The sequence below is a fragment of the Miscanthus floridulus genome, chromosome 1 (genome assembly GCF_019320115.1).
Source record: "Miscanthus floridulus cultivar M001 chromosome 1, ASM1932011v1, whole genome shotgun sequence".
Lineage (NCBI taxonomy): Eukaryota > Viridiplantae > Streptophyta > Magnoliopsida > Poales > Poaceae > Miscanthus > Miscanthus floridulus.
The window spans coordinates 55,535,204-55,553,315 of NC_089580.1; the positions used below are offsets into that span (position 1 = coordinate 55,535,204).

Sequence of the window (18,112 nt, forward strand, 5' to 3'; positions counted from 1 at the left end):
CTTCAACCTTTTTGGATTGCCATTCTGCTCTGTGATTTCCATTGGATACGAAAAATCTGATGATTAATTTCTGTTTCTTTTTTTTTGAGCAAAGATTAATTTCTGTTTCTTGAAAAATATACGAGAGAAAAAAACATCAATAGCTGCACAGGCCGGCCACCGCTGGTGGGCCATCGGGCGCCCCACGAGCCCACGAAGCTAGAATAGAAGGGAAAAAAAGGACACGAGGAGAAGACGAGGGGGAGCGTCGTGTGGTCCGCGTGCCGCGTGGAGGCAGCACGATCCTTTTGGTGCCGCCCTGGCGGATCTCGTGGCGGAGGCACGACTGCAGCAGGGAATTTTACATATTTACTATTATTAAGGTCGTCACTCATCCGTTTCTCATCCTTACGATGACTCTTATATATTTAGCATCTTTAAAAATCGTGCGTCTTCGTTTTGCCACATTTGCTCATCTGGCATGCCACGACGACATGACACGGTGGCGCAAAGTCAGCAGGGCGCAGCAAAATGACCTGCCTGCCCCTAGCTATTTGGAAGAAGGGAAAATAGGCCGGGCCAATCGCTCGCTCGCCCATTTTCTTGTGCGAGCAACGCTGACGCCCGACGCGTTCTCTTCTTCCCCCATGAACACCGTCGCCACCTGCTTCTTCTCGGTCCACTTCTTCTCTAGCTCGCCAACCGCCGCCACGCCTGCTCCCCTCTGGCTGTCCCTGAGCCACGGCCGCTAGCTGCTGCTCACGACGGATCGAAAGTACGTGGCCCCTGCCGCCCCCTTTGCACCCACATTCCACAGCATTTAGGGTTAGGGTTCATGGGTGTACGCATGGCGGGCAGCCCATCCTACGCCCGCAAGCGCCGCGTCCTCGTTCGTGGGCTTCTGGGGGAAGGGGCGGCCGTATTCAGCCGCGTACATAGTGCGTCCTTTGACGCGGCAGCCGCAAGCCTGCAATCCTGTTTGTGGCCACTGCCCGAATAGAAACGAGAAGCTAGAAACGAGAAGCTAGTGATTGGTTGTGTACGTCCGTGTTCATTTTTTAATGTACTTCACAAAATTTTCTAGTGATCCGTACGTTAGCTAAAAAACATACGTAAATTACAAAAAATACTATGTATCATTAGGAATATGTGTCTGATTTTTTTTACATTTTTCCCCATTCATGAGCTATCAGAAAAAAAAATGCAAGTTAGCATCTATCAACATACATACAGATAAAAAATCATAACTTGTTTTGTTATTGTTGAAGAAAAAGAACCAAGAAGAGTAATGTTCAGGTTGGGAGGAAGAAAGCAAACAAATGTGCTGCTGGTGATGAAGCAGTCACTCCAAAAACCAGAAGAGCACTAGCAAAGGAAGCTGTAGCAAAAGCAAGGAGGGATGTTGAAGAAGCTGAACTCAAGGCTGCAATAGCAAGACAAGCAGCAGAAGCAGCAGCTAGGGAAAAAATTGAGGCTACAAGAAATGAGTTATCTGCAACTCATGCACAGGAAGATGTCCTGGAAGCCTTGGCTTTAGAAGTTGATGTCCCAGAAACTACAAAAGCTAGGAGGTATGCTATTGAGTCTATAGCTAGGAGTTTATGTCCCTTGCTGTACCATGACTTTTATTGTTTTGAACAAGAACATATTCTCATAAGATGAACTACAAATTAAGCCTGTCAAGAAAATGGCACCTAGGAAGAAGAAGTTAGCAAAGAAAGTGAGAAAGAACTAAGGATGAACTGAGAACTTAAGATGAACCGGAACATTGCTTTTATTTTGCTAAGAGCTTGAACTCTTGATAATATGTGTAATTGACCAGAACTTTTATTTTGCGTGGCCTTCTATTGTAATTAAATGGGCATAACTATCAGCATGCTGTCGTGTGTAATGGGCAAAGGCCAAAAACTCTATATGTATTGGAGGAATGCTGAAGGAATTTGTGAGAGAAAAACACTGTTCCGGATGAAAAAAGAAGCGGATCAAGCCGGGTTCAAGGGCACGCCCCGTTCGCGTGCCCTTAAATCCGGCTTGATCCGCTTCTTTTTTCATCCGAAACAGTGTTTTTCTCTTACAAATTTCTCCAGCATTCCTCCAAACCATCCAAATTCCTCCAGAATTACTCCAAGCGAACAGGCCCAGGTTGTCAGAAACAAGTACTTTATGTAGTGATCTTAAATTTTCCATAGCTGATATGCCTATCTTATTTGGTTGTCATATGTGATACTATGTAATGTGCATCTATTACTTTGCATGGACACAATGTGCCTATCTTATTTTAGATGGCCATAATTTGCCTCTCTTAATTAGCATGGCCAGAATGTTCTTATTTTTTTATTGCCATATGTTTCATTCAAACACAGACAACATGACAGTTTCAGGCCTGGGGAAAATAGAATGGGCGAGCGAGCGCCTAGGCCGGCCAGTTTTCCTGTCTTTGAGCGGGCGAGCAAATGGGCAGGGACAGCCAAGTCTTTTTGCAGGGCACTGCTGACTGTGTCATGTTGCCGTGGCGTGCCAGATGAGCAAATATGACAAAACGAAAATGCACAATTTTAAAGATACTAAATCTGTAAGAGTCATCGTAAGAACGAAAAACGGATGAGCGGCTATCCTAAATATGTAAAATTCCCACCGCAGCAGCAGCGGCGATTGACGACGAGCCGAGCGGGAAAGCGACGAGGGGCAGCCAGAATATCTGCCGCCCACCAATGGCCTCGCGCCCCCTCGCTCCCAGCACCCTATCCTCTCCCTCCCTCCCCGCCTCCGAGCAATCTCCCCCCGCCCCCACCTCCATGCCGCGCGCGCGCGGTAACACCTCCGTCAGTGCCTGCCTGCTCGTAGTAAAAGACTAGCGGACCAGCAAGCGCCTCCCTCTCTCTCCTCGCCTCGTCAGTCTCCGTCTCTCTCCCGGCGGGCGTGTGGTGGTCATAGCTTCTCTGCCTCCACTTGTGTTCTTTGATTCCTCCACTGAGGCCAGTAAGCTCAGTTCAGTTGTTCCTCGCTGCCGTCTCCGCCCGCTTGCTACTGCACGCACTTCTGCTGCTTGCTGTCCCGTGCCGCCGGCTCTTCCTCGTCATTCGCGTTGCTGCCTCCGCCGCCTCGGTCGCGCAGCTACCGAGGTACGGTACAAGTCCGGCGTTCGCTCGCTCGCCTCGCCTGCGCGGGTTGTTTCTATCACTGTCGGAGTTTCGGTAGGTGTGTCATGTGTGCATACATATGTACTCAGTTACTCACGCACGGCCGCGGCGTGCGCAGGTGAAGGGGACGCCATGACCGCGACGCCGGCGGTGATCGGGCTGAGCGCCGGCAACCGCCTGCTCGCCACCTCATTCGGCTCCACCGACCTCGCGCCCCCGGACGCGCACCCGTCGCTGCAGTTCGCGCCCACCGCGCCCAAGCTCACCGTCGTCGCGCACCGCGCCTCCTCCTCCTCCCCCGCCGGCCACGCGCGCGCGCACGCCATCCGGGCGCTCAGGAACCACTCCGCGCCCGCGCTCGCCCCGCCGCTGCCGCTGCCGCCTCCACCCGCGGACCCGGCGCCGGAGCTGGACACGGAGTTCGAGTTCGAGTCCTCGCTCGAGGCCATCGTGCTGCTGCAGCGCTCCATGCTCGAGAAGCAGTGGGAGCTCCCCTTCGAGGACGAGGACGAGGAGGACGAGAGGCTTAGCAAGGCCACGGTGGTGGTGGCGCGGTCGGGCGTCTCGGCGCGCCAGCGGCGGATGAGCGGCCGCCGGCGGGGACCTGGCCGGAAGAACGTCACCATCAGCCCGGAGCTGATGCAGAGCCGGAACCGCATCTACCTCCGGGGCACCGTCAGTAAGGACCTCCTCACGCACAAGCAGGTCATCCAGCTCTCCAGGAAGATCAAGGACGGCATCTGGCTTCAGCACCAAAGATCAAAGTAACATTTCAATTCAAAATGCATGCCCATCAATTGCAACGTAATTAGCATTTGAAAGTTGACATCGTATCTCCCAAAACCAGTGTGTTTGCATTGTTAATATAGCTACATATAACAATGAATGAGTCGGAAATTGATACACATAATTGTCACGCTCATGACACATCACCACTTAAAATGCTCAATAGGCTGAAATGTATGCACACATTACAACTTTTCATTGTTTTTTTTTATTTTCATGTAACATAATTGTGATCAAAGTTGCATGTTGAAGATTGAGTGTATCTAATGGATTCCAATTCCCTAGCTGATTCCCCGTTGTCCCCAATTTTGAGTTCAGGCTGAAGGAGAAACTGGGTAATGAGCTGTCATACAAGCAGCTGGCACAATCACTGTGGATATCAGCTCCTGAACTGCGTGCAAGGATGCGCGAGTCGTTTCTTGCGAGGGAGATGCTGACAATGAGCAACATCCGTTTGGTGATATCCATTGCCCAGAAGTATGATAACCTCGGTGTCGAGTTGGCAGACCTTATTCAGGTGATGACATAAGCTCGATCATTTAACTTGTATCTGGATATTCCAGCTGTTTATTTGTTACACTGTAAATTACTGTACCTGAAATGTTGAAATGTAATGTGTCCATTGATGTTGCAGGGTGGTCTGATAGGGCTACTCCGTGGGATCGAAAAGTTTGATGCCTCAAGGGGATTTAGGATTTCCACCTATGTGTATTGGTGGATTCGTCAGGTTAGAGCAGATTTTCTTGTCCTGCAGCAATTTGGACCTAATCAGATCATAGCTGAATTGAGCCTTCCATTCATTTGCTTGTAACCAGGGCGTTTCAAGAGCATTGGCTGATAACTCGAAAACGTTCAGGCTCCCTACTTATTTGCATGAGAGGCTGATAGCAATTCGTGGTGCAAAGTATGCGTTGGAAGATCAAGGAATTGCTCCGACAGTAGAGGTAAGGAGGCTATATTGATGAAGTTTTGGCCACTTCTGTTCCAGCAAACCGCATAGTATTTCAAGATGCAATTTCCTGATTTATTATCTCGATGATATGGCTGATTTTTTAGTTAATTTCCTATTAATTTTAAACCTAAATAATAAGGAATTTTGAAACATTCTGATGTTCTTTTATGACCTTTCTGGCAATCCTCAGAACATAGCAGAGTCGCTTAATATATCGGAAAAGAAAGTGCACAATGCTACAGAGGTAAAATAACTTAATCTTCATGGTTGAATTTGCCTTTTGACATTTCTGCCATTCTCAAAAGCATTCACATATGCAGGCTGTGAACAAGGTTCTTTCACTGGATCAACAGGCGTTCCCCTCCTTAAACGGCCTACCTGGGGACACACTCCATAGTGTAAGTAGAGTTCTATGAACCATTCCATCTTTTTGACTTGGGCCATGCTAGAAACTAGCACTATTCCTCTTTTCCTCATGTTTTCAGTATATAGAGGATCAAAACGTCGCAAATGATCCATGGCATGGATTTGAGGAAAGGTATCTCAAGGTATGCACACTGATGTTCTTCCAAAGAGAATACTAATGCATACTAATTTCTTGTGACAGAGATATGCCCATTACTATCAAACAGTTGTTATAGCTTCCAATTTGTTGTTTGTTACGATACATGGCCCTATCATAGTAATCACTAAGGAATACTTCATTGTTTTGCTGTTTTTGCAAGTTTGTCATTTTATTTCTGGCGTACCTAATAGCGAATTAAAGATTCTCCTTCTATGATACTTCCACATCTGTTTTAACATAAATACTCTGTTGATGCCAGGAGGAAGTCAATAATCTTATAAATTCAACTCTCAACGAGCGTGAGAGGGATATTATTCGATTATATCATGGCATAGGAAAACAGTGCCATACATGGGAGGACATCAGCAGACAGTAAGTATTCAGTCTTCTTCGGCCTGTTCGCTGGTTGGTTTCTGGACTGGTTTGGGCTGGCTGGTGCTGGTTTATTGTGAGAGGAAAACACTGTTGGCCGGCTGGTTTGGGCTGGCTGAAACCAACAAGCGAACATGGAGCACAGTCTGCCCATACCTTAAGCACAACCATGAGAATTTGCAGGGATTTTTTATTTGGATTTTGATGTTCTAATTCTGGCATGGAAATTATATTCTCCAGATTTGGGTTGTCGAGGGAGCGTGTGAGGCAAGTAGGACTCATTGCGATGGAGAAGCTGAAGCATGCTGCAAGGAGGAAACATTTGGATGCATTGCTTGAGGAATATTGAGTGAGATGTTTTTCATTTGAGTCGGTTCCACAAATGCAGTGGTTGTATATACTCGGAAACATAGGGTACATCATCCTTGAAAAGGCTTTACTGCCACTCACTCTGCAGATAACTATACTATACATGTACATTTGTGACAATTAATAGGCATGCATGATTCAGATATCTATGGCTGCACAATCATCAATGCGACCCAACAAAAAGAGAAGCTGTTTTTTTTTCTTGGGAAGCTTCATAAATTCTGTAATATATGTATATGCAATGTATCATTTAGCACCTTAATCAGTAGAGCAACATTTATGTCCTGGATCTGTATTCTTCTCCAGTTACACGAAAGCAAAAATGCTTACAAGATTATGGTGCCTACAAAATTTATATCTGAAATGTGCAATCAAATAAATCCCAGGATAAATTTCTGAATATCCTGAAAAACTTGGTCGATATAATGATATATGGCCGGAGTATGGTCAAGGCAATTCTGCAAGAATATGTACGTGATGCCTCATTTAGGCCTGATGAATATTTTCTTTCTATCCTAGTTGCAACAAATCAACCAGAAGATTTTGCATGTCTGAAATAGCAATAGTACGGGGGTATTCGCAAATACCTGTGAGAAACTTGAAATCATAGAGCTCAAGAAAAAATCTCTTAAAATTCTGGAAAACTTTTGGTCGACGAGTAGCATGAGTTCTGATCAAGGCAACTCTACAAGAATGTATGCGTGGTGTAATTAAGGAAATGCTTGAAGATGATGATTGATGAGGTCAGCAACCAAGCAACTGAATCGTAAGGTTGGGCCTAGTCTTTTTGTAGGTTGCTCTAAGGCAAGGTTGGGCCTTGAGCCTTTGTAACCGCTAATGCCTGAGTTTGGGCTGCCGTGTCTGATAAGCCCTAAGAGCAACCCAAGAGAGTTTTGCTCCAGTAGACCTCTCAAAAAAGTTTGCATGCATCTTAAAGTAATCTAATATTAATTAAAACATTCTTAAATAATTAACCCATGGTCTTGTATGGCCCAGCCCTATCCATACCAGTTCGCAACCCGACCCATGTCACTTGTTCGTTTTTTCATCCAATCGACAGCAGGGCACAACAGCACGCCGAGAGGCGGCGGCAGCAGGGTTCGGCGGCAAGTGGAGAGGCGGAAGCCGCGCCGCGGCAGGGCTTGCGCTTTCTGCGCGTGAGCGGCGGCCAGCCTGCTGAACCCCACGGCATCTACTGCAGCAATTGTCTACCTAGGTTAGGCTTGAAAGTAGGATGGTCTAAATGGTGCTGCGGGCTGTGGCTGCGCTCATCAAGCTGGCAGCCGCCAGGCAGTAGGAGCTCGTCGTGCCCTGCCGCGGCGCTGAGCTGACTTGCCTCCAGTCCACCCGCGCGCTTAACGCTCACGCCATGCCCCAGCTCTCTGCGTGGCGCACCTGCTGCCGCCGGTTGGAGGAAGAACAAACACGCAAAACAGATCCACAGTAATCGGAGAGGGTGGACATGGCTGGACTCAGTGTGGATATGGATCGGGCCGCCGTGCCCATACAAGACCCATGGGTTAATTAATCAAGAAAGTTTTAATTAATATCAAGTTATTTTAAGATGCGTGCAGATTTTTTAGGTCTACCAGAGCAAAACTCCAACAGAGTTTTTAGAAAGATCCTTGGAGACGCTCTAAGCCCGCCGAATACTCTGAAAAAGTTATTTTGATATGTGCTTTCTGAATTTGTCGAAAAACGGCTGCATACGTGCATGCTGGAGCGGGGTGCACGTGCATGCATCCATACATGGAAAGACCCGAAGGAACCTGTGAGGGAGGAGCGCGGGATAGAGCCGGGGAGAGCAGCCATGCAAGAGTTGGGGGAATCTCCTTTTCTACGTCGGGTAGTCATGGATCGCAAGAAGATTTTGGTGCTGCCGGGTAGACGTTGACAATCCGTATGTTTTAGTTGTAGATATTTTTTTTCCTATGATTTGTCCGATTTTCCTTGAAAGGAAAAAATACCATAGATCTTGGAGCGCTGGGGTGCACGCAATCGGGACGTTAACATTTCCCTTATTGTTGATTTTTCCGTGATCTGTGCTTTCTAGATTTGCCGAAAAGATAAGAGTACTGTGGCTGCATGTTGGAGCGGGGTGCATGTGCATGCATCCATGCATGCATGGAAAGACCCGAAGGAACCTATGAGGGAGGAGCGCGCGATAGAGCCGGACAGAGCAGCCATGCAGGGGTTAGGGGAATTTCCTTTTCTGCGTCGGGTAGTCATGGATCGCAAGAAGATTTTGGTGCTGTCGGGTAGACGTTGACAATCTGTATGTTTTAGTTGTAGAGATTGTGCTTGTGTAGTTGCTCTTAAAATTAGTTAGCTTGTGTAGCTCACTAGTTATCTTCTTGCTTGTATAGCATAGAAGTAGCTCCCTTGCGTGGCTAATTTAGTTTGTGCAACCTTGTTAGTCATATTGCTTAGTTTGTGTAGCTAAGTATTTGCGCTCTCTAATTTGGCATTGGTTGCCATGTTATTGAGCATTGCTAGTGAGCTTAGGTGGCTTTGTGCTTTTACTTACTAGCATGTGTAGGAGCTCCCTCGTTGCTTAAAATACTAGTGGCATAGGTTTGTGTGACATTGCTCCTAATATTGGATAGGTGAGCTCTAGCTAGCCTGGCACCTTTGTCGTCTAATTAGGATATTTATAAGGTGCTTGTGAACTTCGATAGAGGGGTGTAGTCTTGGCTAGATCGAATTATTTTAATTCCGTATTTGTTTCGGTTAGCTGGTAAGATTAAATTTGGAAACGACTATTCATCCCCCTCTAGTCGCCATCTCGACCCTACAAGTGGTATCGGAGCTAGGTCTCTCATTTGTGGTCTTCACTGACCCGAGAGGATATCGTCTAGTGGGCTAGATATTTGTGAGACACATATTTTTTATGGCACAAACTTTGCACTTTAGAAAAATCACATGCTTGAATATTTTCGTGTAAAGGGACCTAAGTTTTGGTGGATTGTCACTAGTTGTCTCACCCATGTCTTGATCATAGAAATTTCACCAAAGCTCAAAGAGTTCTTTATGAACTTGATGCACATGTGTCGGTGTTTTGGACCGGGGGGGTCCTTAACACACTAGTGAATTTTGTTCTGCGTGTTCCCAATTTCGGATGGTGATGCAAAGAGACACAAGGTTTATACTGGTTCGGGCAATTCGAGCCCTACGTCCAGTCTGAGAGATTGATCTTGTATTCCTTGCATCGAAGTGCTTGTAGTAGGGGGTTACAAGCTAGGTGAGAGAGGGAGCTAGTCCTAGGTCTCGGCGGGGAGTGATGTGGGCCGCTTGAGACGTTGCTCTCAAGCGGCAGGGAAGTGTGCGTGTTATAGGGTGTTGTTCTTCGTGAGAACCTGTCTCCTCCTCTAGATGGCCCAAGTCCTTTCCTTTTATAGTTGAAGGGAGGACAATGACAGTACAAGTGCTAACTATACGGCGTCGTGCAAACAGAGGCGGCGTGTCCGAGCCCTGTAGCCTGTTCCTGTGGCGGTGTGGTCATCGGAGCGGTCCGTCCTTAGAGCGCTGGGGCGACATGTTGGTCACATCAGATTCTGCGTGTCATGGGAGCTCCTAGGCTGCCTCGGAACGGGTGCGGTGGTCAGTGTGCGGGTCGCTGTGGATCGACTGTGCGCGAGGTCGAGGCTCGATTGGCGCTGAGGCTGAACCGTGGTGGGGGGTCTCGGCGAATGCGAATCCCGAGATAGCCGAGACCCTGGCGTAGAGTGCCGAGGCCTGGGGGGGAGTGGTCGATCTGGTACACTAATTTGGAGGCGATGATGACCCGAGCCAGACTTCCCATGCCGCGTTGTCTTCGGGGCAGGAATTGCGGGGCATAGTGCGGTGCGAGCGCTGATCGTGGGCACAGCGCCAGGATACAGTGGCTGGTAATCCCCGTCGTGCCCCATCTCAGCCGGCATGGCGCTGATGTGACTTCTTGTCCCGTCAGCCACTCCGTAGTGTTGGGCCGTCGTCCAGCTGAGATTGTGGGAGTGGTTGACGCATTAATAGGACGCGACATGCTGTCGGGAAGACTAGTCGAGACGGGAGCGATGGGTTGTTGATAAGCCGGCCTCGAGCGATACAGAGAATAGCTATCTTATTCGAGGCTGTTCGCACGGGGCCTCGAGCGAGACGGAGATTGGGCTCCTTGCCGAGACCCCTCGCGAGAGGCCTCGCGTGAGGCGGAGATTGCATCAGGGCGCTGAGGCCTCCCGTGCAAGGCTTGAGGCGAGGTGGAGAGCCCGGTGGGCTCGGATGTGGCTGGTGATGAGCCCATGGCTTACCCTCTAGCTTTGTTTATATGGGATTTAAGTGGCCCTTTTGGTGTACGCTCGGGGTACCCCATTCTATGGTACCCGACAGTAGCCCCCGAGCCTCAGGGGGAGTGCGTGCACTCTCTCTGAGGGTTTGTCGAGACTTGGCTTGTAGCCGCTCCCGTAGGGATTGTGTTTTGCTTTTTGAGGTTTCGGTGGGTGCGTGCGAGCGCACCCGCCGGGTGTAGCCCCCGAGGCCCTGGAGGAGTGGAATCACTCCTCTAGGGGCTTTTTTTGTTTTTTTAGTGAGGAGTTTTTATCGTATTTGCCGAGCCCACAAGTGCGAGTTCGGGTCGCGGGGTCTCGGTAAGGTTGCAGGAAGAGCCCCCTAGCTTCTGCATGGAGCAAGAGGTCCGTCAGGGGTTCCCCTAGCTTTTTGCACGACCCTCACGCTTCCTTTTCGCTTAGAAGGAGGGGTGGAATGTGCTAGGCTACCCTCGGTGGGCACGAGCGTTGGCACTTCTGGTGAGCTGTTATCGGGTAAGTCTGAGTGGAGGCCCGTGCGCCGTTCGCTAGGGGATGGCTAGCGGTCTAGAGACGCACTCTAAGAGTACCAGAGGGTTTCTCTAGTGGGTGCTGAGGCCGTTCGCTGGGCCTCGGTGGCTCGGTGCCTCCCTACGGTGGGATCCCATTCGGAGACCTCCCTGCCGGTCTTGGACACGACTTAGGACGCCCCGGGCGGTCGTTTGCTCGGGCCTCGGCCATTCGTGGGCTCGCCCCTAGTCGTCCCTGACCCTGTTGCCCTGGGGCGGCTGTCGAAACCTCAGGGGGCCTAGCCTTCGAACCCCTAGACCGTAACGGGCTTGGTGCCTTTTATCGTATTTGTAACAAAACTTCTAGCGTAGGTTTAGGTCGTTTGTCTTTGTCTTGGGTGCAGGAGGAGCCCCCGAGCCTCTGCCTAGAGCAAGAGGGTGGTCAGGGGTCCCCTAGCTTTTTTGTTCGACCCTCACATATTCTTTTCGTTCGGACGGAGGGTTTGTTTGCCGAGCCCATTCGGGTGCGAGCCGGAGCCGCTGGGTCTCGGCAAGGTTGCAGGAAGAGCCCCCTAGCCTCTGCATAGAGCGAGAGGGCTGTCGGGAGCTCCCCTGGCTTTTTATACGCCCCTCGCACATGAGGGTTTATTTGCCGAGGCCCCTTTGGGCACGAGCCTTGGTCACGGGGTCTCGGCGAGGTTGCAGGAAGGGCTTCCTAGCCTCTGCACGGAGCGAGAGGGCCATCAGGAGCTCCCCTGACTTTTTGTACGACCCTCGCGCTTCCTTTTCGCTCAGAAGGAGGGGTTGTTTTGCCGAGCCCCCTCGAGTGCGAACCGGGGTCGCTAGGTCTCGACAAAGTTACAGGAAGAGCCCCCTAGCCTCTACACGGGGCAAGAGGTCCGTCGAGGGTTCCCCTAGCTTTTTTGCACGACCCTCACGCTTCCTTTTTGCTCGGAAGGAGGGGTGGAATGTGCTAGGCTACCCTCGGTGGGCATGAGCGTTGGCACTTCCAGTGAGCTGTTATCGGGTAAGTCCGAGTGGAGGCCCGTGCCCCGTTCGCTAGGGGACGGCTAGCGGTCCAAAGACACACTCCAAAAGTACTGGAGGGTTTCTCTAGTGGGTGTCGAGGCCGTTCGCTGGGCCTCGGTGGCTCGGTGCCTCCCTACGGTGGGATCCCATTCGGAGACCTCCCCGCTGGTCTCGGACACGACTTAGGGCGTCCCAAGCGTTTCGCTTGCTTGGGCCTTAGCCCCGTATAGGCTCGCCCGCGGTCGTCCCTGACTCTGTTGTCCTAGGGCGGCTGTTGAAACCCCTAGGGGCCCAGCCTTCGAACCCCTAGACCGTAATAGGCTCAGAGCTTGGTTCCTTCATCTAACAGGAATAGGGCGGGGGGAATATCTTCCCCATCGGCTCGACAACGGGTGGCGCGCCTTTTGAGGCGGTTCCCTAGGGAGGCGAAACGATGCCTGCTGCCACAGTGGTCGAGCGCAACGTGGTGGATGGGATGTAACTGTTCCCGCAATTAATGAGAAAGAAGTGGGCGCGTGGGCGGTAAAATCGGATTGTGGTTAACCACGCTGGATCGAGGGGAAACTTCCCCGATTTCATCGCCCGTCCGTTTCGCCCTCACCCTGCATAAATACTCAAAGAGTCTCGCCCCTCCTCACCTTACCTTGCCTACGTTAGCTCTGCCTCCATCGAGCCATCGCTAGAGCAGTGGGTGTCGGGAAGAAGAAGGGAGAAGAGCGAGCCAGGGAGCAAGCGAGAAAGAGCGAGAGAGCGAGCGAGAGAGACTCTCTGCCGCATTCGATCCCTCCACCGCATCCATGGCCGGCGACATCGTTGTCATCGAGGTGGACCCCTGGGATCCATCGGACGTCACCGAGGAGATGCTTCAGTCGCTCATCGACGGCGGACTCCTTCGTCCGGTGACGGACCCCAACAGGCCAGAGTGGATCGCTCCATCGGGCGAGCCGGAGCCGAGGCCTCGTGACGGTTACGTCATGAGCTTCGTCTCTTTTCACGAGCATGACCTCGGCATCCCGATGGATCGATTCATGCGGGCGCTCCTGCACTACTATGGCGTGGAGCTCCACAACTTCAACCCCAACTCCATCGCACAAGCGGCCATCTTCGTTGCCGTCTGCGAGGGGTACTTGGGGATCGCTTCCCATTGGGAGTTGTGGCTCCATCTCTTCCGGGCGGGGCACACCACTAAGCCAACGGGCACGTCGGGCACGAGGAAAGTGATGAGGGCCGGCGGCTGCACTCTCCAAGTGCGCCAGGACCGCTAGCACCTCTACATCCCAGCCCAGCTCGCGTCATCCAATCGCCGATGGTACACGAGCTGGTTCTACCTTCGCAACGACGACAGAGGACTTCCCCCCTACACTGGGCAGATTGTGGGGAGCTGCCCGGAGAGGTGGAAGTATGGCGTCCCGAGGGAGGATCAGCCCAAGCTGTAGCCGCTTCTAGAGGGGCTAGAGAGGCTACAGGGCCATGGCCTTACCACGGCTGTGGTCGTGGCTGCCTTCCACCGCCGGAGGGTGCTGCCGCTGATGGCTCGGTGGCGGCGTCTGTTCGAGATGAGGCCAGGTGAGCCCAATGAGGGCATACGGATGTCCTCCTCCGCCCTTTCCGATGAGAAAATTCTTCGTCGGGTGGGGGAGACGGTAGAGGCGAAGCTGAGGGGCGGCAACTTGACCCCCATCGCGATGCGACCGTCACGGGGGTTCCTCTCACTGGTAAGTCGTGCGTCGCTGTAGCCCCCGAGCCTCCTCCGTTTCTCCTTATCTCTTGTTCCCTTATGCGCGTTCGCCGTTCCTGCAGGGGATGAGGGACGTGCACTCCTCTCTGCCGCCCGTTCCAGAGGACACAAGGCGGCGGGCGATCAACCGGGCGCACGCTGATGCACAGAAAAAACGGAAAGACGCCAAGGCGGCGAAGCGCACGAAGAAGATCCTCGCACGCGAGGAGCTGGACAAGCGCCGCCGTCAACCAAGGAAGGATGGTCTCCTATTGGAGGAATCCCCATCGCCGTCGCTGTCGACGAAGGCCTTGGACGGGGATGACAAGGGTGAGGTGGGGCGAGGTCCCCTGGACCATCTTCCTGACGTAGTGGAGGTGGTGCCTGGGGCGTTGGCAAGTAGCCCGGCACTCCCGAGAGGAGGAGGAGGGGACCTGGGGTCGGCAATTGCCCGCTCCGGGGCCAAGGCCGACACGCCCGAGGCGCGGGCGTTGGGCAAACACGCCGTTAGCCCGGTGGGCTCGGCGGTGGCGGTGGAACAAGTGGCGGTGGAGGCGATGCAACCGCCCCCGTAGAGGACCGAGGGGGCGTCGGGGTCCGTTGAGGACCAACCGGCGCCGATGGACACGGAGGCGATGCCTCTGCCACCGCCGCCGCCTTTGCGGATGAGGGTCGCCATGGCGAAGCGGTTGCCGCCCCGCTCGAGGTAGGTGTATTTTTGGTGGGGTCGCAGTGCCTTCCGCTTGTTCTTTTGTCTTGTACTGACCCCGTGATCATCTTGTCCTTAGCCAGAAGCGACCTACGGAGGTGCCTACCTTGGCACCCCTTAAAGTGCTCAAGGTTAACCCCGGCTCCACCGCCCACTGGGTGGTGGAGGCGCAAGCCGCCCTACATCGTGGCGCGGCGTCGACGAGGGCCGACCCAAAGGAGCCGGCCACTCAAGGAGGGGCTACCGAGGCGGCCCTGACACAGGAAGGGGAGGCAGCGCCTCCGCTCCGCGATGGCGAGGCCCATGGGTTGGATGCGACCGAGGTTCCCTTGGTCGTCGAGACCACCAGGACTGAGGTCCCCGGGGTTTCACAGGCTGGGGTGACAGAGGCTGCGGCGCCCAGGACCATCGAGGCCGCTGCGGCGAGCACCGGAGCCCCTGCGACCGCCGAGGCCACGATGGCGGAGGCCGGAGCCCCCCTAGACCACTGAGGCCACGATGGCGGAGGCCAGAGCCACCGGGTCCACCGAGGCCATGATGGCAGAGGCCGGAGCCCCCGGGACCACCGATGCTGATGTGATCGTGGTGGGGCTGCCGGCCCAGGAAGTGGAGATGAAGGCGGTGGAGGCCTTGGCGGCACCCTTGGTTGAAGGCCCACCGCCGTTGCGAGAGAGCGCTCGAGGGGTGGAAGTTCTTCCAATCTCCTTCGACGATACTTCCCGGGCGTAGGAGATGGCCGGCGCCGAGGTGGCCGGTGTCGTGGACCAGCCGGCTCCAACCCCGGGCGAGGGAAGCTCGGCCCTTGCGTGGGTGCGACCCGAGCCCCACGGGTGGAACCACCCGCGTGTCCTGTGGCAAAGCCGAGATGATCCTGAGGTAGAGCCTCTGTTTGCTCTCGCGGACGTGGCCAAGGGCGGTTGCTGGGACACGTTCGAGCAGTACCGCCAGCTGGTGGAGCGGTCTCTACGGACGGCGCTGTCCGTGGTGGCCAACGATTTGCCCAGAGTTGCCCAGGTTTGTGCTTTCTTTTCCCATGCGGTGGTCTTTTTCTGAGTTTTCTTTGTGGGGATTGACCCTTGTTCTGTTTCCCCCAGGAGCTCAAGACCCGATCTCTTAGGAAGTTGGTCTTCCTCCGCCGGGAGAGGGATGTCTGGGACCAACTTCAGCGGCAGAAGGGCCTTCTTACCAGTGCCAACGAGCTCCTGTCGGCGTAGAGCGTAGAGGTGGAGGACCTCCACCTTCGTTGTGCCGACGCGAAGGTCGAGGTGGCCACGGCCCAGGAGCAGCTCGCCCCTCTGGCGGCGCGGGTCAAGGAGTTGGAGGAGGAGCTCACCCGCGCGGCCAGTGATTGGGATGCCTTCAGGGCTCGAGCTGTTGAAGCTACGGCCTTGGCCACGGCTCTTATGGGGCAGCTAGGGGCAGAACAGAATGCGCACCAGCTGATGAAGGGCGCTTTGGATGAGGCCCTTGCAGCGGCTGAGGCCTCGCGAACCGAGGCTGTGGTTTGGAGGGGAAAGGCCGAGGGTGAGTCCTATTCCCTTCATTTTATTCGCTTTTTCTTACGTTCGTTCCCTAACTTCCTCGTGTGACACAAAGCTGGGGAGTGAAGCTTCCAGGGTGGCCGAGGCTTCTCGGGTCGAGGCCTAGCGCCTGAAGGAGAAAGCCGAGGCTTCCCGAGCCGAGGCCCTACGCTGGAAGGAGAAAGCCAAGGCCTGTCAGGCCGAGACCCGACGCTGGGAGCAGAAGGCCAAGGGTGAGTCCCGTAGGCTTCCGCCCCTAATTTAGGTTGTTTTTCCCCTCGCTCAACCCCGTTCTGTTTTCTGTGGTGCAGAGTCGGAGGCAGAGGTTACCCGGGCAGCTGAGGCTTCTAGCGCGGTGCAGACGGTGCTTGAGACCGAGATCGGGGAGCACGAGGCACTGAAGAGTGCCATCCATGCCGCCTGCGAGGCCCTGGTGGTCAAGGGGGTTCAGTCAGGCAGCTCCCTTGGGAGCCGTCTGATTGTGCTGAGCGGTCAAGTGTGTGAGTGGCTCCGAGGAGCGCTGCATACGGACGTCAAGCGCGCACTGGCCGTCATCGCCTCGCACTACGTTGGTGTCGACCTTCAAGCCATCAGCGATGGCTACGTCTTGCCTGATGATGACGATGAGGCCGATGAGGTGGTGATGAAGCTGTTGGAGGCGGCAGAGGGCCCTGGCACCGCGCTGGCAACGTTGTTTGAAGAGGAGGTGGTCCCTCCCCCGCCATCTGCCGATGCCGAAGGTGCTGAGCCTTGACCTAGGCCCAAGTGGCCATGTAAATAGGGTAGGAATTAGATTTGTATCGTAACGCTTGTGGCCGTCGAGGTCTTTCTTTTTAAAGTACTCATGTTTCTTTAATCATTTGTCTTGTATTTCTGAGCCTCTGCCCTCTTGTTGTCTCCGATCTGATCTCTTTGCAAAAAACCTCTTTGGAGCCTAAGCCGTCCCCTGGGCGAAAGGTGGTGAGGGAGCGCCGTAGCCCGGAGGCTTAGGCTATCTCGCGACTCAACCAGCCTTCTAGCCCTGAGTTGGGCTTTTGGTCCTTGGGTTTTTCGCAACCGATTCGTCAGAGCGTGCTAGAGGGTTTGGCGTAGGAATTTTTTCAAAAAACGACTAAAAAATGGCGTGTGGGACTTTAGGGGGAATCCCCCCTCTAGCCCCCAAGGGAGATTTGGTTCTACGGAGGCAGAGCCGAGTCTCTCTTATAGTGTCATCGTATTGCCGAGACCAACGATAGGTTCGGGGAACTTCTCAAGAATTTAGAACAACTAAAAAACGGGTTTCAATTGTATTCCGAGAAACAATATATACAATGCTTGGAATCTTAAGGATAAAAGTGACATAGCTGTTCTATGTTCCAAGCATTGGTGAAGATTTCGCCCTTTTCGTTGGCTAGCTTGTAGGTCCCGAGCTTCAGCACTTGAGCGATGATGTACGGTCCTTCCCATGGCGGGGTCAGCTTATGGCGGCCCTTGTTGCTCTGTGCTAGCCTCAACACCAGGTCACCTACCTTCAAGTCTCAACCTCAGACGCGTCGGGCCTGATAGCACCGTAGGGTCTGCTGGTATTTAGCTGAGTGCAGCAACGCGACGTCTCGGGCTTCCTCCAGTTGGTCGAGGGCGTCCTCTCGGGTGGTGCGGTCGCTTCGTTCGTTATAGGCCTGTAGCCTTGGGGAACCGTATTCCAAGTCAGTGGGGAGGATGGCCTCGGCCCCATAGACCAGGAAGAAAGGCGTGAACCCCGTGGCTCGGCTTGGGGTGTTCCTCAGGCTCCAGATGACCGATGGGAGTTCGGCGAGCCATTTCTTGCCAAACTTCTTCAACCGGTTGTAAATTCTTGGCTTGAGGCCTTGTAGGATCGTGCCATTGGCACGTTTTACTTGGCCGTTGGTCCTTGGGTGTCCTATGGCCGACCAGGCCACACGGATGTGGTGGTCGTCGCAAAACGTCAAGAATTTTTTGCCGGTGAACTGTGTCCCATTGTCGGTGATGATGGTGTTAGGGACCCCGAACCTATGGATAATGTCAGTGAAGAACAACACTGCCTGCTCGGATTTGATTCGATTGATTGGACGAGCCTCGATCCATTTGGAGAACTTATCAATTGATACTAGTAGATGGGTGTAGCCCCCAGGGGCCTTTTGTAGGGGCCTGACCATGTCGAGCCCCCACACGACGAACGACCACG

The 18,112-nt window shown here is 53.3% G+C and overlaps 1 protein-coding gene across 2 annotated transcripts; it reads left to right on the top strand.

The window, feature by feature from the left end:
• The first annotated feature begins 2,762 nt into the window (after window positions 1-2,762).
• LOC136522395 (RNA polymerase sigma factor sigA-like) lies at window positions 2,763-6,449 on the top strand. Of its 2 annotated transcripts, XM_066516244.1 has the most exons (10): window positions 2,763-3,101; window positions 3,238-3,883; window positions 4,224-4,422; window positions 4,540-4,632; window positions 4,721-4,849; window positions 5,048-5,101; window positions 5,178-5,255; window positions 5,343-5,405; window positions 5,682-5,794; window positions 6,035-6,449. In XM_066516244.1, exons 2-10 carry the CDS (start codon window positions 3,252-3,254, stop codon window positions 6,141-6,143), a joined length of 1,470 nt encoding a protein of 489 aa, XP_066372341.1. In that variant the 5' UTR covers window positions 2,763-3,101; window positions 3,238-3,251; the 3' UTR covers window positions 6,144-6,449. The 2 variants fall into 2 exon arrangements, with proteins under 2 accessions (XP_066372341.1, XP_066372396.1); XM_066516299.1 differs by lacking the exon at window positions 2,763-3,101 and having other exon boundaries at window positions 3,108-3,883.
• The last annotated feature ends 11,663 nt before the right edge of the window (window positions 6,450-18,112 follow it).